Source organism: Hemiscyllium ocellatum, chromosome 7 (genome assembly GCF_020745735.1).
Source record: "Hemiscyllium ocellatum isolate sHemOce1 chromosome 7, sHemOce1.pat.X.cur, whole genome shotgun sequence".
Classification (NCBI taxonomy): Eukaryota; Metazoa; Chordata; class Chondrichthyes; order Orectolobiformes; family Hemiscylliidae; genus Hemiscyllium; species Hemiscyllium ocellatum.
In genome coordinates this window covers 107,765,316-107,786,700 of record NC_083407.1, presented here as the reverse complement: position 1 = coordinate 107,786,700, position 21,385 = coordinate 107,765,316, and the positions used below count along the sequence as shown (strand labels likewise).

The window sequence follows — 21,385 nt, the reverse complement described above, 5'->3', positions numbered from 1 at the left end:
GTACCAACAGTACAGGATTTGAGCCCCCTGCCTTTCTGACAGGGGTGGACTCAGGACTTGCCTCCTTGCCCTAAGGACCATCTTCAAACTCCCCATCCATGAGCCCAACCAACACTTCATCCAGAACTCCAGTGTGTCCTTAACTGGAAAGGTTCTCAATCTAACAACAGTGCAATGACCAGGTTTTTTTTCATAAAGCCTCTTTAAATCAGTAACTCTCTCATAAAGTCCCACCCAGGCAGATGTAAGCAGAACATGGTCCAAGCATGGTTTAAGGAGCATTCTCTAGTGGGAGATTGATGAATCCCTGTGAAATGCAGGAGGTTAAAATTGTAGGGGCAGAGAAATGTCTGTGAGTTGTACAGTGTACATGCTAAACAGCGTAGGGATAGCAAGGGATGAAACTGTGGAACAATCTGAAGATAATCAAAACATTTCTCAACAGCAGCCAGTCCAGGTTAGTAGACTGAAAAGGACCAAGAGGGGAGATATTAGTGAGGTGCCTGACCCAGTTGTCCATGCTAGTGACCATAAAACTGTTGCTGAAAATCATAAAAACACATCAGGTCAACCGATATGCTTTAGGGAAAGATATGAGCCACCCTTACACGATGCGAGCTCACACCCAGTGCAATGTGCTCGTCTCTCAACAACCCATTGCAATGGCCAAACTAATCAGTCAGTCTGGGGACAACTACAGGTGGACAGCAAATGCTGGCTTTGCCCGCAACAACCTTCACCATAGCGACCGTGCCCACATCCCATGAAAAGAATTAAAGGCTGAGGGAGCAGGACAAGGTGAGCTCAAAGAATGCACGAGAGTCGACAGGAGAGATGCTGAAAAAAAAACGTGACTCAGAGGAACAGGGGAAGGGATGAAAGCAGCTGATTGGATGGTCATAGTCTTCAAGGCAAAGTACAAAGTACAATTAACTCCTCTTCAGAGGCGGTGGGAGGACTAAACGGTAAAGGCAGAAAAAAAGAGAGTGCAAGTTAAACAACTTGTGATTGAGAAGAGAACAGAAAGTGAATTGTTCCATTCCAGAACGATCCCAGAAACCAACAGTGCGTAAAGTATTGGATAGAAAAGTGAGTGTGTGAGGAGATGTTGGGATTGGAGGAGGAGTACCTGAGTGTCTCTGAGCAAGTGGAAGGTTGACAAGGAAAGGGAGGGAATATGTGTCTGGTGGTAGCAGCCCACTGCTGGTGGTTGAAATAGTGGCTGGTGATCCTATGGATATGGGTGCTAGTGGGATGATAGGTGAGGACAAGGGGTCCTTATTGCTGCTGTGGGAGGGAAGAGAGGGGATAGCGACAGAAGAGTGGGAAATGTGTAGGACACTGCTGAGCGCCCCGTGGTGGGGAATCCTCGGTTGAGGAAGAAGGTGGACATATGGGAGGTACCCCTTGTCAGATGTAGCAATGGATAGCCAAGGCACGCGGTCATTCAAAACTGCCTCAGTAGGACACAAGGGAATGGAGACAAGGATCAGAGCAGATGGAGCGACAAGAGAATAAAGAAGTGAGTGGCTGTAACAGGATGAGGTACCAAATCTGATTGAGGGGATTGGCACCCATAGATATTCATGGTGAGTGGTACACTGAAGGTAGACAGTTGAGATTTTGTGAATGCATTGGGATTAAGGATTTTCTTCTGCCAATGGCTGACAACAGAATAAAGTAGAATTGGAGAAAGGAAGGCATGGATGGACAGCAAGATATTGAAGTGCCCAAAAATAGCCTGAGCATATCAGTGAGTGACATTGGTGAACTGGTCAATAGTGTATGCACTTCTAAGGTTGTTTGACCTTAACTCTACAGAACTTTGTATGTGGCAAACTTGTTCATTGTTTATACTGGTCACTGTTTACATGGAAGAACTAAATGTTATATATCTGGTAAACTTGTTCACGTTTTACACTGTGGAACTCTATACTGTTAATCTGTCCACAATCACCTGATGAAGGAGCGTCGCTCCGAAAGCTAGTGTGCTTCCAATTAAACCTGTTGGACTATAACCTGGTGTTGTGTGATTTTTAACTGTTAATCTGGACAGAGTGAATGTGGAGAATCTGTTTTCACTCATAGGGGAGTTTAGGATCCAAGGGCACAGCCTCAGATTGAATGATGGCCCTTTAGAACTGAGATTAGTGGGATTGCCTTCAGCCGGGGGCTACCGAATCTGGGAAATTTGTTACCAAAACAAGCTGTGGAGTCTAAGACATTGAGCGTAGTTATGGCTAGTAAGTTTTTGATTAGAAAGGAGATCAAAGATTATGGGGGAAAGGCAGGAGAACGTGGTTGAGAAATATATCAGCCGTGATCGAACGGTAGGACAGACTTGAAGGACCGAATGGACTAATTCTGCTCCTATGTTTTATGGTGTTATGGGTAATTTGTAAACCTGTTAATTGTTTACACCGTAGAACTGTACATTATTACTCTAGCAAATGTATTCAGTGTTTGTACTGCAGAACTGTACGTTATTAATCTGATTAAACTGGTCATGGACCTAGACATCAATAAATCTGGGAAGCTTTTTCATTCTTTATATTGTAGAACTGTACATTATTAATCTGGATACAGTGGACATAGAAAATATGTTTCTACTCAGAGGACTGTTTACACCACAGAACTGTGCAATATTGACCTGGAAAACCCAGTTCTTATTCTGTAGCACTGTACATTAATAATCTGGTAAACCTGTATTCTATTAACACAGTAGAGCTGCAAATTATTAATCTGGTAAACATAGTCTTTTTTTACAGTATAGAACCATACATTGTTAATCTAGAAAGCCTGGTCATGTTTACACTGTAGAAACATATATGATTAATCTGATAAATCCGTTAATTGCTTACACTGTAGAAGTATACATGACTAATCTGGTAAACCTGTTCATAGCTTACATTGTAGACCTGCACCTTAATAATCTAGTAAAGCTACTCACTTTTTACACTGTAGAACCGTACATTATAAACAATTTCACTTCCAACTTCCATCCTACTCTCACCTTCACCTGATCGATCTCCCCCCTCCCCGCACTTTCCTCGACATCTCTGTTTCCATTTCTCGGGAGACACTGACCACTGACATCCACTACAAACCCACCGACTCCCAGTTACCTTGACTACACATCCTCACACCCTCCTTCTATTCCATTTTCCTGGTTTGTCTGTGTCCATCGCAACTGTTTTACCGATGTTAACTTCGACAAGGGGTGCCTCCGGAATGTCCACCTTCTTCCTCAACCAAGGATTCCCCACCACAGGGCGCCCAGCAGTGTCCTACACATTTCCCACTCTTCTGTCGCTATCCCCTCTCTCCCCTCCCACAGCAGCAATAAAGACCCCTTGTCTTCACCTATTATCCCACTAGCACCCATATCCATAGGATCATCAGCCACCATTTCAACCACCAGCAGTGGGCTGCTACCACCAGACACATATCCCTCCCCCCCTGGTCAACGTTCCACAGGGACCACTTGCTCAGAGACACTCAGGTACACCTCCTCCATTCCCAATATCTCCTCACACTCATTTTCCTATCTAATACTTTAATCACTTTAAGAGAAGTAATGATTTGCCTGCACTTTGCTCAACCTAGTCTAATGTATTCGCTGCTCACAATGTGGTCTCCTCTGGGAGTCAAAATGCAGACTGGGTGACGTCTTTGCAGAGCACTTATGCTCTGTCCGCAAAAAAAAAGGGCCCAAGCTTCTAGCTCCCTACCCATTCTGCACACCATGGTGTTCCCCGACCAACGTTTCTGTCACCGGCCTGCTGCAGAGATCCAGTGAGCCTCAGCACAAGCTCGAGGAACATTTCATTTTCTACTTGGGATCCTGCAGCCTCTAGGACTCAACATTGAGCTCAATAACTTTAGAGCCCCGATTCCATCCTTCCATGTTTTTTACCCTTCCCCACACCCAGCCCTATTATAACATAGGTTACTTTAACACAGTCATTTATTGTCACATGCTTCTAGGCTCATTATCACATTATACAGGTTGCATTCAGTACAGCCAAGCCATTTTATTCTTCTCTTCGATGTTAATGCCACTTATTCAGCTTTTCCTCTGTGCTGGCCAGCTATTCATAGTCAGCAGAACTGGGTACTGCAGATGCTAGAGATTAGAGTCTAGATTAGAGTGGTGCTGGAAAAGCACAGCAGGTCAGGCAGCATCTGAGGAGCAGGAAAATCGACGTTTTGGGCAAAAGCCCTATATCAGGACTAATCTTGACAGCTATCCATAGTCTCCTTGTTTATCTACCCCTTTCATATCTCTCTCTCTCTGGGTCCATCTCCACCTTTCAACTCACCTCTCCCCTCTACACCACTTTCTTTCTCCCTCCCCACCCCCCACACACACACATCATTTTCACCATAAATACCACCTATCCCTAGCTACTAAAAGTTTTGATGAAGATTCGCCAGACTGGAAACATGAACTCTGCTTTATACCCTTTGATGCTGCCAGACCTGCTGAGTTTCTGCAGGGATTTCAGTTTTTTTGTTTCAGATGTGCAGCATCCACAGTTCCTGGTATAAATACCTTCCTATTTCTCCCTTTTTTTTAGCTTTGACAAAGGGTCAGTTAGACTTGAAACGTCAGCTCTTTTCTCTCCTTACAGATGCTGCCAGACCTGCTGAGATTTTCCAGCATTTTCTCTTTTGGTTTCAGATTCCGGCATCCGCAGCAATTTGCTTTTATCCACAGTTCTTTGTTTTATTGATATTACTGTACATTATTAATCTGGTAAACCTGGTCACCGTTTACAGCGCAGTGTACATTACTAATCTGCTAAATCTATTCATGGTTTGCACTATCAAACTGTACACGATTAATTTGTTGAACCTGGTCATTGCAAAAAATGTACCTTACTAAAGTGTAAACAATGTGAAGCTCAAAGTGGAATCCAGTAGATCTATATAAAGTAGTGAGGAGATCCAGTAAAGAGATCTCTCTGATTAAGGTTCCAGATCTCAGGAGAAAGAATCAGTGAAGTCACAAACAGATTGAAAAGGTATCATTAAAGGGAAGAAGATATAAAGAGGAACAAGTGTGTCAGAAGACAAGAGCAGTGGAAAATGACAAGAGATAATGAGAGTGTAATTGAAGGAGAGTTAGGCAGTTCTCAAAGTGAACCTCCTATAATTTGACTTGTTAACACAGAAATACTGGGACAGTTAGACACTGTCTTCTCATGTTTACAGAAGGGACAACAGGAGGAACTTGTAAGGCCATTGTGAAAGTATAGAGATACATCCATATGTACCACACTAACTAGACATCATGTGGATTTAGGAGAGGTAGCACCAATAAAGCAACATCCTTTTGGTTGAACCTGTTCATGGTTTACACTGTAGAACTGCACACCGTTAATGTAATAAACCTGTTCATGGTTTACACTGTAGAACTGTGCATTATTGACCTTATTGAATTATTAATTATTAGCTTTGCAAAATCTATTCAGGCATAAAATTGTAGATTGGGCAAACTTTAATCTTGAAGATTTCTTTCATTCATAACCCTGTAGTATTTTTAATCCTAAATACTTTAACATTGCTGGAGAACTATAAATCATTGAAGTTGCAGTGCTAACAATGTGTGATCTGGATATCTGTCAATGTTGAAGCTGTAAAGTTGTCAATCCTTAATCCTACAGAATGGCCAGTACTTAATCCCATAGAACCATAAATCTTTCACTTGTAGAACAACCGAACCTTAATCTAGGGAACTAGAATTGTTATGTCCTGTAAATCTGTAAATGATTAATCCTCAATTCTTTAGGTCTGTTAATACATAACCTTTCAGAACAACCTTTCTGAAAGGTCTAGAACCATTATGAACTATCAACTATCTACCTCTGTAGAAGTGTCAGTCTATGACCATATAAAACTACAAGTGGCCTCTATGTAGATCTGACATCTTCGAACTTGCAGTTTTGTCAATATTTAACTAAATAGCATATCATCAATGTTATAAAATTGGGAGTCCGTCACCCTGCAGCATCATTAGTCAGTGATCCTATCGAACTATCGATCTTTCACATAGAGACTGTTGATTTTTAAGCTTGTATAGTTGTCAGTGGAGATGGTCTTGTGGTGCACTTGGCAACCTTCCTAAATCTGAGCCAGAGATTCTTGGTTCAAGTCTCACCTCAGGAGCTGATGGCCAAGGATACCACATTCACAATGTGTGCAAACAGGTTGATGGCCAACTACAAATCCCTCCAACACACACACCAATCGGCAGGCGGTAAGCCATAGAGTCATACAGGATGGAAACAGTCCCTTCAGTCTAACCAGTCCATGCTGAGCATAATCAGAGACTAAACTAGCCACACCAGCCTGCTCCTGGCCCATATTCCTCCAAACTTTCCTGTTCATGTACTTAACCAGTGTGCGGTAATACTTGGTCAACTATATGATGGAAAGACACTGGAGTCTCGACCGTCATTATCCATAATGATACCATTTGTGTAAAGGATGTGTGTCACCATAGCAACTCAAGACTCCGAGTGATCTGTAACGCACTGATTTGTCAATCCCTAACTCTAAACCTTTGCATCATTAACCCGATGGAGTAATGAATTCTTAACCATGTAGAAATTTCTATCTCTGACTTTGCAAACTGTCCATGTTTAACACTATTGAACTGTGAAATAATCATCATGTAGGCCTTTCCATCCTTACGGGAGAAAGTGAGGACTGCAGATGCTGGAAATCAGGGTCAAGAGAGTGATGCTGGAAAAGCACAGCAGGTCAGGCAGCATCTGAGAAGCAGGAGAATATGCTCTTCATCAGGAATCAGGCTTGTGGGCCAAGTGAGCTATGAGAAGGGGGAGGGGGGCGGTCTCCATCCTTAAACTTGTTGAATGACCACTGATTAGCTGTGTTAATTTACAATCCTGATCTTTGGATGCCACAGAACTGTCAATGCTTAACCCTTTAGAACCCTTTAATCCCACAAAACATTCAATTCAGACCTTTTAAAATGTTAAGATTTGAAAACGGGATAATCCTCAACTCCAGAGAACCACGAATCCTCACCTTGAGCAATTATCCCTTTGGGTAGGCTTTTCTCAACTCTGTAGCAACAGCTAAATTTCATTGTGATTACACCACCTTTTTTCATTCACAATAAACCTGTAGAACTGTCAATTGTCACGTTGCAAAGCGACGATTCTTTAACTCACTGGAATGGTACAACTGATTTATGTCGAATTTAACTGGATTCGAACGGCAATCCAAACTCCGAAGAAATGTCAACTGTTAATGTTTTACAACTACCCGCTCTTAATGCTGCACCACTGGCTATCCTCTCAGCATGGAAGCACTAGAGTTATGCTAACCCACCAACCAAAACCAGACACTGTCCATCTGGCTGGACAACAGCAGTGGAAAAGTGACCGTTGTGTGGGAATGGGACTGGGAAATCCAATCATAGTGCAACAGTTCAGCCCAATTTTGATGAAAATAATATTTAATGACATCAGCATCATGGACATTCCCCCCCACTTTCAGGAACCTGCGACCTGTCATTGACCAGAAACCGAACGGAATTACCCACATTAATACAGCCACTATAACAGTGGGTTAGAGGAATCCTGCAGCAGCTAACTCACATCCTGCCTATCATCTACAAGGCACAAGTCAGGAGTGCATCCTCCCCATTTGTCTGGAGATGCGCAGCTCCAACAACACTCAAGTTTTACACCATCTGCGACAAAGCAGCCCACTTGATTTGCACCACATCCACAAGTATCCACTTTCCCCCACCACCAGCATTCAATAGTTTTTTTTTTAGATTACTTACAGTGTGGAAACAGGCCCTTCGGCCCAACAAGTCCACACCGACCCGCCGAAGCGCAACCAACCCATACCCCTATATTTACCCCTTAACACTATGGGCAATTTAGCATGGCCAATTCACCTGACCTTAACATTTTTGGACTGTGGGAGGAAACCGGAGCACCCGGAGGAAACCCACGCAGACACTGGGAGAACGTGCAAACTCCACACAGTCAGTCGCCCGAGGCGGGAATTGAACCCGGGTCTCCGGTGCTGTGAGGCAGCAGTGCTAACCACTGTGCCACCGTGCCGCCCTAATAGTGTGTATTATCTACAAGATGCAGGGCAGAAATTCAGCAAAGATCCTCATACACCACTTCCATTTCGAAGGTCATGGGCAGCAGATACATGGGAACACCACTTGCAAGTTCCCCTCCAAGTCAGTCACCATCCTGACATATAACACCAATCCTAACAGTCATTGGGTCAAACTCCTGGCATTCCCTCCCTCAGGGCATTGTGGGTCTACCTACATCACATGAACTGCAGCAGTTTAAGAAGGCAGCTCACCATCACCTTTGTAAGAGCAACGAGGGACAGGCAATAAATGCTGGTCCAGTCCTTTTTAACATGTAGACTCCATTGCAATTTTGCTCTCAGCAAGCTCCCACATACTGCATTGTCATAATATCTGGATCATCTGTTTCAGTTATTGGTTGAGGGATCAATATTGACCAAGACACTTGGAGGACCAGACTGACTCCTTCCAAATGCACTATGATACTTTTCAATTCTACTTACTGGGTCAGATGGGATCCTTGGTTTGACAACCCATCAGAAAATTGACACATCCAACAGTATAGCACTCCCTCAGTCCTGCACTGGGCTTTTGGCCAAAAAGACTTTGTGTTCAGATCTCTGGAGGGGCACTTGGAACCAATGTCTTCTGACTGAGTAACTGCACTATCTATTGACTCACCACTGGCGCCCTACCCAGAGCACACTGGTAGGCCAATCCGACACAGCACAAGCTTGTCCGATGGGTATTTAATAAAGCGTGACCAGCAGAACCTTTTTTACATCAAGGTTTAGTCAGTGAAGACTATTTGTAGTCCCCAAACTTGTGGGCATTGTTGGCTGGAAACCAAGCTCTGACCATAGGCTGATGCACAGAACACAACATAACTCTGGCAAAACACACTACCTACTAACTCAAACAGATTGAACAAGATATAACAACAGCTTGCATTTAATGTCACAAAAGACCCAAAAAATTGATCCAGCTACCTCAGAGCCAGCTCTCAGAGTGTATTGAACCTCTGGCACTCCAGTTGGCTTTATTTTTTTTCATTATATAGTTTTTTCTCCTTTATTTTCTTTTTGCTAAACTTTTTTATTAACCCCCACACTACTGCCTAACCGCAGTAGTGCTTATTTGTCAGCCAGTCAATCTATTCCATCAACCGGTGATCCAAAATCAGTCAGCCTGTTCAGCCAACTGGTCATCCATGCATTCAGTTGGCCAATTCATAGTTATTCAGTCATTTGGGAAGCCAGTCATTTATTCAGTCAATTCACACAGTCAGTAATTAACAGGTCCTTCTGCCTGAAGACGGGTCAATACCCCCCTGTGTGCAAATGCTTCACCCTGAGCTGTTTCCTTCACTGTTTTTGGCCAGGAGGGCTTTACCAATGCTTTCCAGCCACAGAGGTGGGGCTCTGTCTAAGCCTACATCAGCCAGAACAGGAACTGAACGTCGATGTACCTTGCACCAGCTATGCGGACAACTGGGCTCACCAACCGTCACTGCCAGCCTAGAGACCGCCATAACGCAGTCATCAATGGGCAACACAGAAACGTGACAGCTGGAAGGGCCATGAGAGACCAAAAATTAAAAATAAAGCTTCCAAAACAAAACAAAACAGAACAAAATCTCAGGTAATGGATCCTTACCATGACTTTAATGATGCGATCGATTGCCCTGGCCGGCTCGGCCCTGTTGGTTGAAGTCGCCGTGTAGCTGTTTCGGTAGAGCTCGTGTGGGAAGTTGGCGATGGTCCGGAGACCCTGCTCGTATTGCTCGGACTGTGAGTGCTTGAGGTCGTCGGTTGACACCGCGAACACCTTGATGCCGGCGTCGCGCGCCTTCTCCGCGTTGCGCTGGATGCCGCCGCATCGACTGCCTGTCACGTGGCCGTCCGTGATGACGACGGCGAAGCGGTTACGCGACTCGGAGCGGCTCTGCTGCTGGATGTTTTTGGTCATCTCCTGCAGCGCGCAGTCGGTGAAGGTGCCGCGGCCGATGTAATTCACCGCGCGCAGTGCGGTGATGAAATCGGCCTTGCTGGCGGTGATCGGGCTGAACTGCTCCACCCGATCGGAGAAGTGCAAGCCCCCGAATTCCCAGGCGATTTTCACCCGGTTCTTGAACGCACCGTTCGTCATCTTGTTCACCAGGTCCTCGGTGAAGTCCTTGATCTTGTCCACCAGGTTGCCCTGGATACGGGTCTGCAGCGCGACACTCTCCGAAGTGTCAAGGACAAAGTACACCGTCACCATGCATTCCTGCTTCCCTGAAAGACCACCGGATGACTTTTAATAAACAAAAAAAAATCAAAACACACACGCGCACACGTAAGGAAAAGCAAACATCCAGGCGCAAGGACGAAACAAAGACATTCCTGAGGAAGGGCTCATGCCCGAAACGTCGATTCTCCTGTTCCTTGCATGCTGCCTGACCTGCTGCGCTTTTCCAGCAACACATTTTCAGCTCTGATCTCCAGCATCTGCAGTCCTCACTTTCTCCTCGAAACAAGGACACAGCGAGCGATTAGGATTTGGGATGTACCACCTCCAAGCGTGTTGAGGAGTCCAATTGAGCAGTGGATTTTCGGGAGGCAATTGGGAGGAGGGTTTTTGTGGGAAAAATACAAGCTGAGCTGTCGCTCAAGGTGGGGTTTCATATTTAAAAAGAAACGAGGCTGTTGCCGGGGTATAGGGGAGATGCCGTCTCATAATGCCTCCAGGGGTCATGCAGCACGGAAACAGACCCTTCGGTCCAACCAGTCCATGCCGATTATAATCCCTAATTAAACTAGTCCTGCCTGCCCACGCTTGGTCCATATCCCTCCAAACATTTCTTATTCACGGACTTAGCTAAACGTCTTTGTAAACGTTACAACCATGCCCGCATCCAGCACTTCCTCTGGAAGTTGAGTCGTTCCGACCAGAATGGTGAATGACAACCCTGGCCTAACCTGAGGGAGGAAAGGCAGCGCATTTGTCATCTCCGCTCATTCACAGGAGAGGTCACTCAATTCCTAAAGGTGAAAGCTCCTTGAGAAATAAGCACCCTCTCCACCCCCCCACTCCAGAGGAATGCTGCCATGAAGGAGATTGAGCATCAAGGGCAGCTACTTAGGATTGTACGCAATTGGCTAATCAGCGCTACACTGTGTGTTCTGGAGGAGAGCACAGAAGGTCAAAGTTCAAAGTTCACTCAGGTCTTGGAGCATGCTAAGATGACAAATGTGTACAGGAGGAGGCCATTCTGCCAATCATGTCTGTGCCTGCTCCCTGAACCTCTTCTTATCCCACTCTCCTGCCTTTTAATAATTAAACCAATGCCCCCTTGACCAGGAACTGAATGACACAAGAGTGGCTAGCCGTGCTTGATGTTATGAAGCAACTTGAAATGCCTCTCTAGCCTCGGGAATTTCAAATCCACTTTTTTCTAATAAAAAGGCACGAGACTAGATTTTCAACCTGCTATGCTGGTTGCAGACCCTAGGCGTTTGTCCCACCATTATAATAACTGCTTCATTTCCATTCCTCAGTTGATTCATAGTAGTGAAATCTGGCTGTTTCTCAAAGGGACAGACCTTCCATTACTATGGATCTAGAGTCACATGTAGGCCAGACCAGTTAAAGATGGATGGTTTCCTTCTCTGAAGGACATTATTCAACGAGATGGGTTTGTTATGACAACTAATGATACTTGTCAGGATCACCATCACTGAGACTAGCTTCAAATTCCAGGTTTTTTTGTGTGTCTTCACTGAACTTGGTAATGTCACTGAACTAGTAATCCAGAACCTCAAAGACATGACACCAATTCCCTTCGAAGGCAGATGGTCATATTTGAATTCAATAAACAAAATCTGGAATAAAATTAGCTAGTCTAATTGCAACCACTGTCAATGGTCATAAAAAGCCATTTGCCTTACCACTGTCTGTTAGGAAAGGAAATCCGCTGTCTTTACATAGTCCGGCTTACAGGTGACTCCAGATCTACAGGAGTGTGGTAGATTCATAATTGGGCTCTGGGTAACACTAAGAATGAACAATAAGTGCTGACCCAGCAAGCACAATTTTCATTTAAATCATGTAGTTGGATTTGAACCCATGCCTCCAGAACATTAGCCTGGATTCTTGGATTAATGCTTCAGTGGTTTATTCACAGCACTGCAATCTTCCCTAATCAGAACCCCCACAACTGCCTGTCATCAAATTCCAAACACTCAATGGTAAGCATCAAACATCAGGGACTTCTCTGGTCCTACCTGTACAGTCCTCCGGACTAGGTGTAGGGATGAACTGACCTCCCACTGGGTCAAGGAATCCCCAGGCAGTCAGGAGCAATGTGAGAAATGCCGGGAGCATTTTCCCTTTTTGCAGTTCAGCAGCAACACCCTGTGAAGACAGGAGAAGAAATCACAGAGAATCAGAGACTGGAACTGTAGTACTTGCTGACTGGTTAAAAAGGCAAAAGAGATAGGAGAAGATTTCTTGCACAGTGAGTGTTTAGGGTTTGGAGTGTGCTGCCTGAGAGTTTGATGGAGGCAGCTACAATCAAAACCTTCAAAAGGGAACTAGATTTTACCTGAAAAGGAAGGAGGTGCAAGGATACAGGGAGAGTGGCACTAAGTGAATTGCTAATTCAGACAGTCAGTGCAGTGGCAATGGGCAGAATGGGGCTCCTTCTGTGTTGTACTGGTTCTGAGATTCTCGGTTAAGACTAAGTGATATGCTAATGAGACAGTATACATCATCACAGGAAGTGACACAATGTCACATGGTTTTGCTCTGTCTCGCAGCCTCATGGCAAGATGAAGCCACAGAAGTACATTAAAAAGGCAGGTCAAAGTGAACATAGTCCTCTTAGAAAATGTACCTGGGAGACTGTTTTGGGGAACGAGGAAATGTGTAGGGGAGTCAAACATATTTTGCGCCAGTCTTTATAGTGGAAGATACCCCAAACATAGTAAAGGATATAGAGAATGAATAAAGGATCATCACTATTCACTATTAGACAAACGAATGGGGCTAAAGGCAGCTGTATCCCTCTGGCCCTGATGCCTTGTAGCCGAGGATCCTAAAAAAAGTAACTACAGAGAAAGTGGATGCACTAATGGTAGTTTTCCAAAGATCTTTGAATTTTGGTGAAGTATCAGAGGATTGGAAAACTGCCAATGTCACACTCCTATTCAAAAAGGGAAGGAGGCACAAAGTAGGTTTTAGTCAACGCTGATTAGCCTAACATCCATTGTTTGAAAAGTATTGGAATTGATTAGTAAGGAAGTAATAGCAGAACATTTGGAAGTCGTAATCTAAACAATAGAGTCAGAATGGCTTTGTGAAAGGCAAATCATGTCTGACTAATTCATTAGAGATTTTTTTTTAGGAGGTCTCAACTCGAGGGCAACCAGTCATATGCCCGAAACGTCAACTCTCCTGCCCCTCGGATGCTGCCTGACCTGCTGTGCTTTCCCAGCACCACACCTTTCGACTCTGATCTCCAGCATGTGTAGTCCTCACTTTTGCCTGGTTGGGCAACTAGCACATATATTGCATTTGGACTGCCAGAAGGCATTTGATAAAGTAACAAAAAGGTTAAGTCATTAGACAAGAGCCCTTGGTGTTGGAGGCAGCATATTGGCATGGATAGATAAAAGGCCAGAAGGGGGGAAACAGCAAGTGGGCAAAAGGGGTTCTGTTTTAGGTCGGTGACCTGTAACCAGTGGGGTTCCACAATAACCAGTACTGGGACCGCAACTGGTTGCAATCTATATTAATGACTTGGAGGAATGTACTATAGGCAAATTTTCAGATGACACAAGAATAGGTAGAAAGGAAGGTTATGGGAGGCAGACGAACAACAGATTGTTTATCAAGTGAACAAAAAAGTTGTCAAATGAAATATAATACAGGAAATGCAAATTGATTTTAGAAGGGAGAACAAAATAACAGAATATTATTACAGTGGAGAGAAACTTCAGAAAGTTGCAGCACAAAGGGATTTGAGTGTACTCACACATGAAAGCTAGCACGCAGGTACAGCAGGTAATGAAGGCTAATGGAATGTTGGCCCTCATTTCAAGAGGTTTGGAGTCTAAGAGTAGGGAACTCTTACTGCAACTGAACAAGGTGATGGTGAATCCACATCTACAGTACTGTGAATAGTTTTGGTTCCCTTATTTGATAGAAGATACTATTTCATTGGAGGCAGTTCAGAGAAGGTTCACTAGATGATCCCCCCATAGGGAAAGACTATGTTATGAGCAAAGGTTATAAAGGTTGGGACTCTACCCACTGGAATTTAGGAGAATGAGAGGTAATCCCATTGTAACAGAAGCATTTAGGATTCTTAAGGGGCTTGACAGTATGGAAAAAAAAGGGGATGGGGGATAGTTGGGCACTGACAGGGCTTGGTAAGTGATAGCACAGAAGCAGTTTGGAGAGAGAGAGAGAGATATAAGTGAAGTCGAAATCTGCAAGTATGCGACTGCACTAATGGAGAAGAGAACTGAAAAACTGGAATCAATTAAGAATTCCTTGACAAATTACAAATCAAAGTATATACACCTTTTTAATAACACTAGATATCTTTAATGGGAACTCACATGACTTGATATCCTGCATCTTCAGTTATACTGTTGAATCATATGAGGCAATTCCTTTACTTTCCACGGGCATCAATGAATGAAGAATTGTTTTGGCACAGCGCAGTGTTGTTAACTATTAACATGTTGCCTACTTTGCAAAGAATGTGGTCAGGGCAAAATTGCAGCACCTTTCCACCCTCACTGCAGCGTAAGTGTAAGCAATGATAATAACTGTTCTCCAGAACTTAAGGGGAGGTCCGATTGCCATGGTTTGTGACAGGAACCACCAACTTTCCCAGTGCATTACCACTCTGCTAGCTAACTGCTGTTCCCATATCCATTTAGCCAAGGAATTGTTGCATGTAAGAAACCATATTTGCTAAGCTGCAGCGACACTCCACCACAGGCACTTCCACAGCAGGTACAGCAAGACAAGTATCAGGAGTGGGATTCTGGAGTGTTCTTTCTTGAAGCATCATGAGCAAAGTCAATGGAGGCAAGCCTTACCCAGCATGCAGCACTGTATCAAAAGCCCTCTATTTTAATCACTGTCAGGCTCATCTCCTTAACCTACCTTGATTTCTGTCATTCTGGAAATGACAACAACTACCATGAGAATTAGCAGAGGTTCTTGTATCTCTCACTATCAGAAGATGGGGTCTGACAAACTGCAGCTCAGAGGAAGAAAAGGTGCCACAGCCTTTCTGAACTTTAACAGATGTGAAAGCACTAAAAGCACCATTTCAACACTGGTCCTAATGGTAATTTAACAATAAATGCAGGATATCTGCTCACTGAAACCAGAACAGTATTGATCAAGGGCACTATTTGTCACTGGGTGTTTCTTTTCTTCCTGGTGGCAAAAATTGAATAAAGATTCGTGCACCTTGTGTCTTTCACCATGTCTCACACCTGCACACACACACCATGGGTGCTGAGGGAAAAAAAGCACGACCACAGGTAGGCGGTGGTGTGGGGGTAAAAAGAGAAATAAACAAACAAAAGGAAAAGAAAAGAGATAAATAACAATGTTGATATGCACAAGTCATTGCTGAGATATGCCCATTTGCTTCAGCTGGGATTCCATAGGAGGAGTTTCAAACCAGCTGTTCTGTCTGGTACACAAGTCCACACACTGAATATGTATTTATATAGGGCTTCTAACATGGCACTTCACAAGGGTGTTATCAAGCAGCAACTGACAGCAAGCAGACATCAATCAGGTGGTCAAACATTTGGACAATGGTATTGGCTTCAAGGAGGAAAGAAAGGTTGAGGGATTATTGGGAGGGAATTGCAGAGCTTCGAGCCGAGGCAGCTGAACGCATAGCTGTCAGTGATACAGTATAGAAACTGGAGTATTACAAGAGGCCAATACTGGAGGAGCGTGGACATCAGGCAGGGGTGAAGTGTTGAGGAGGTTCACAAATAGAGAGATGGCCAGACCATGGAGATGACTGAAAACGAGGATGACAATTCTAAAGCTAGATCAGTAAAAGGACAGCAAGCACAGGTACCGAGAGTGACTGAGAATTGGTGCAAAATAGGATAAGGGAAGTGGTGTTTTGGAAGGAGTGAGACCAATCAGGAGAGCGCTGGAATAATCATGTTCAGGGGAATCTGAGCCAGTGATTAGCTGAAGCAGAAACACTTTACAGAAAATAAAGAGTGCTTAAAGTACAGGTTCATAGTTCCTTGAAAGTGGAGTCACAGGTAGACAGGGGAGTGAAGGCGGAGAAAGTGAGGACTGCAGATGCTGGAGATTAGAGTCGAGAGTGTAGTGCTGGAAAAGCACAGCAGTTCAGCCAGCATCCGAGGAGCAGTAAAATCTGCTCCTCAGATGCTGCCTGAACCGCTGTGCTTTTCCAACACCACTAATCCAGAATCTGGTTTCCAGCATCTGCGGTCATTGTTTTTACCTAACATCTGAGCAGCAGGAGAATTGACATTTCAGGCAAAAGGTCTTCATCAGGAAGGCATTTGGTATGCTTGCCTTTGTTGGTTAGTACATTGGGTGAAGGAGTTGGGAGGTCATGTTGTAGCTACACAGGACTTTGGTTAGCCCACAATTAGAATACTGTGTTCAGTTCTGGTCTCCCTGCTATCAGAAAGATATTGTGAAACTTGAAAGAGTTCATAAAAGATTTACAAGGATGTTGCCAGGGTTGGAGGATTTGAGCTATAGGGAGAGGTTGAACAGGCTGGGACTGTTTTCCCTGGAGCGTCAAGAGGCTGAGGGCTGACCTTATAGAGGTTTGTGAAATCATGAGGGGCATGGATAGGGTAAATAGACAATGTCTTTTCCCTGGGGTGGGGGGGGGAATCCAAAATTAGAGGACAAAGGTTATAGTGAGTGCAGGCAGGTATAATTACAACATTTAAAAGGTATCTGAATGGGTATATAAATAGGAAGGGTTTAGAGGGATATGGTCCAAATCCTAACAAATGGGACTAGATTAAGTTGGGATATCTGATCGGTTAGGACGAGTTGGACTAAAGGGTCTGTTTCCGTGCTGAGTCTATGACTCTAATTGGAAGCAAAACTTTGTCACATTTTCTGGTATGTGCTCCGCCCACGTCTAACTGGCTAGACCTGGAAAACCGGAGGTGGGGGAAGTCCAGAACTAGAGGGCATAGGTTTAGGGTGAGACGGAAAGGATATAAAAGAGACCTAAGGGGCAACTTTTTCACGCAGAGGGTGGTACGTGTATGGTATGAGCTGCCAGAGGAAGTGGTAGAGGCTGGTACAATTACAGCATTTAAAAGGCATCTGGATGGGTATATGAATAGGAAGGGTTTGGAGGGATATAGACCAGGTGCCTGCAGGTGGGACTAGATTAGATTGGGATATCTGGTCAGCATAGATGGATTGGACCGAAGGGTCTGTTTCTGTGCTGTACATCTCTATGACTCTAGAAGATGGCACCCCATGTCAACACACCCCCACACCCCTGGACAACCAGCTGTCAGGAAATTGGCTAGAGTGCAGGAGAGCAAAAGATTTGCGAGAGTTTGTTCAAGTTACGAGCTGTACCCTTGAGCATAGCTTTAAACTCATTCCCTCCTGGGAATCCACATCCATCAATCTGACAGGGAGGCCCTACACGTGAGAAATGGGTGCCAATTGGTTCAAGGTCAATGCTGGGTGCAATCGAGGAATGAAGAGTTGATCTCTTGAGGTATGGCAAATCTCCAAGGAAGTTCAGTGCAGGTGGGCTGGAGGAGGCTCTCAGAGCTTTGATTTGACCAACTCTTTGCAAACAGTTAGTTTGCACACAGTAGATTTATTTTATGCCAGAACTGTGACCTTAAAGGAAACGGAGGTCAGAGGAAGCCATTCAACTGTTCGAGCCCCAGTCAACTAGATCATGGCAGGTCCAAATCTTAAACACCATCTCCTCCATGATCCATAACCATGGATCCCAGCAAAAAAAACCTGCCCATCTCACTGTTGTAACATTTTCAATTGACCCTAGCAGCATTTTGAGGTTGGGGAGGGGACAATTTTCAGATAACCACAACCCCTCCCTATGAAGACAATACTTCTCAATATTGTTCCCTACTGCCCAAGCTCTGATTTCATGTAAAGCCTCCTTCTTCTGGACTCTACCACCACAGGAAATACTTTCTCTGTCTCATCTAGCAAATCCTTTAATCAGTTTAATTCCTTAATTGGCAATACTTAAGGGAGCGCAAGTCTAATTTATACAAACTATCCTCATAACTTAACCCTTTTAGCCCCAGAATCTGACAAGAATCTGATGTCTGGGCTTTATTAAATCAATGACAATACAGGGACCCTGATACAAGAGCCCTGCAGTCAGCCTTGTCAATGTACACACCAATATTGTACCTGACCAACAGAGACTGCAGCAACATCCAGAAAGAATCTCAGCTGTTTGAACTGTGCCTGGCTGGAAAGGGAATCTGAAGACGATGGGAATAGACGTTGCTTTTACACCCAGTAATGGGACCGGTCAGCAGATTAAGTTCTATGGTGGGAGCAAACCACACAAGCCGGAAAGTGGAAAGATGCTCGATGCCCGGGTACCCAGCACGGGCGAGTCAGGTATCACTCATTCACCTCTGAATCAGAATGTCCACGGCCCAAATCTCACCTGACACTCCCAATGCAGCACTGAGGGAGTATTGCACTGGTCAGAGGCACGGTCCTTCATATGAAATTTAAACTAATGTTCCATCTCACATCTTTGGTTCAATGTAAACATTTATCCTGTCACTAATTTGTGGGGGGTCTTCTGTCACTATGAAATGTATCCACCAAAAATTGCTAGAAACAGATTATCTCATTGCCTGTTTATGGGATCGTGTTATGTACAAACTAGCAGCAGTATTTTCGAGTTATAACAGTGTCTGCACTTCAAAAAAGCTCCATTGTTTAAAAAGCACTTTGGATATCATAAAATGACAATGGGTACACTAAAAATACAAGGTCTTGCTTTCAAGTCAGTGGGCCTAACCAGGTGAGGGAAGGGAGTATAAGCTGACCCCTGGGCCACGATCAGGCAGTTGCAACAGAGTAGAGTCTCTCTAATAATTGTCATCTACTCCCAACTATCTTCCCTACCAGCTGCCTGTATGAAATAGCTGTCACTCTGTGGCACATTGTCCAATGAAACCCACTATTAAGACTGATCTGCTGGATGCCAGGACACTCCAAGAATGCAACTGGGGATTGGCGTGGGATATACTGACTTGGCTCATCCACCCAATGTTTGCCCCTAGTGCTGAAGACCTGAACAGCAGCAACTGATTACAGGCCACACAAGGCTGGGGCAGATGGGCAAAAGGCTTCAGTCACACAGGTACAGAACACCACCAACCCCCTCCAACACACACAGACACACAACCAGGTCAGACCCAAAGTAACACAATGCATGGGGAAGCAAGTTTGCTATCCCCAAATCACCCATCCACCTCAATTTATCTGTAATGTTATACAACAAAGAACCGCAGATGCTGGAAATTGGAAATGAAAACAGAAAGCGACCCTTCTTCAGAACTGGAGCTGAAACATTAGCTCTGCTTTCTCTCCACAGATACTGCGAGACCTGCTGAGTTTCTCCAGCAATTTTTTTTGTGCAGATCTCAAGCACCCAGCAGTCCTTTCGGTTCCTTTTTGTTGTGTGTTATGGTCAGCTAAGTGACATAGTTTACAATGGCATTCTCAAGAACACAGTGCCTCATAAGGAGAGGAAGCTCTTGTACCCATAGTAATCAATACTGTATTAAAGTGACTGCCCTTATTCTACACTCCCACAAGCCATAATCAGTTAATCATGTGCAATACTGTGGTTAAGACACTTCTTAGAGCTGCTATGCACAAGTGAGGACACTAGAGGACGCCGATCTCCAGGAAATGTCCCTTCTTCCCCCAGCCCGGGTGTAATGATTTTAATACTGTATAAGCCTCAGACAAATTTCCAAAAAATAAAATTCCAAAATGCTACGGCTCAGATCCGCAAAACGGAGTGGTTTGTTCGAATCACGAACCTGTCCCCGTCAATGAGATATAAATGAAACACAATCAGATGCTTTGGGAGGGAAAAACTTTTTAACAAATAAGATGGACAGTACAAACTCCTAAACTCCCAATGCAAAGATCGCTCGCCAGAGGTCTGGGAGGCTTCACATACTGAGAAATTGCTTTTTAAAAAGTACAATTTCAACGGAACTCGCAATTAATTACTGCTAAGTCCCGCCGAGTGGAGGGGGCACACTTCCCTGAGCTTCAGCAGGGACCCGTGCACTTTCCATTCAATTTTAAGCATTTTGCAGTCACTGTTACAGCGCCACTTTAAGAGAAGGGGGCTCCATTGCTTCAGTTACCCCACCACCCCCAGACCCAATGGCTCTTAACGGGTTAACGGTACTGGATAAGGGGTAATCGGTGAAGAAAGAAAACGTTAAGCCTTACAAGCAAAATTGCAGAGTTCGACAAAAGAATTCCACAAGCAGTCAAGAGTCCCCCCCCACCCCAAAAATAAAGGTTAAAAAGACTTTGTCTCAATTTATTAAGGTCAATTTCAGAGAGCTTCTTTTCCTCCCAAATCTTAGCTTCGATCTTAATCCAAACAAATGTATAAAATCTACCTCCCACGAACTGTGGCTAAAGTCCTTTTTTTAATTTCTTAAAATAAAGGTAACTTTATAAAAGAGACTCGGCAAAGTTTCGGAAGACGCTCAGAAGGTACAAGTTTTACTACCTGCCAATCTGGTCTGTATCTTCCTCGCTGAAAAGATGAGGTCTTCAAAAAAAAAGATTGTCCCAAGTTCTTTTTTTTTACATGATCCACCGGGCAGTTAGAATGAGAAATGGGGAACAGTAGGATTTTTTTTTGGGAAGCTTATTTTTTTTTCGCGAGGGAGCAGGAGTGCATGCAGACTTGCAGCTGCGCGTCTCTGGACTGGGAGGACCTGAGGAAAAAGTCAATCCCTGCTCAACTCGCTTTACATAGAGGAACTCAGCGCTCCTGAACTGCCTTCCAAGATCCAGCCCTGACCCTCCTCTCGAACCCCCCTTCCAGGGTCCCTCTCTCCCCTCCCAGGCAGATCCTGGCCCCACACACCAGGTGGCACTGTCTCTCCAACCATTCACATTCCAAGTTCAGCCCTTCACAGAATTGGTCTCCACAACCACCACTTCTCAGAACTTTCTGGCTTTGTAACTTTATTTTCTCTA

General features: G+C 44.4%; 1 protein-coding gene across 2 annotated transcripts in view; it reads right to left on the bottom strand.

The window, feature by feature from the left end:
- Positions 1–21,165, bottom strand: part of col6a2 (collagen, type VI, alpha 2) — a 75,067-nt gene extending 53,902 nt beyond the window's left edge. The window contains exons 1-3 of one of the 2 annotated variants that reach the window (XM_060827641.1): positions 20,910–21,165; positions 12,361–12,490; positions 9,752–10,371 (exon numbers count right to left, since the gene is read on the bottom strand). In XM_060827641.1, the coding sequence (XP_060683624.1) occupies positions 9,752–10,371; positions 12,361–12,460 (720 nt within the window). In that variant the 5' untranslated portion in view covers positions 12,461–12,490; positions 20,910–21,165. The remainder of the gene's footprint in view (positions 1–9,751; positions 10,372–12,360; positions 12,491–20,909) is intronic. The other variant, XM_060827640.1, reaches the window with a different exon arrangement.
- Between the last annotated feature and the right edge of the window lie 220 nt (positions 21,166–21,385).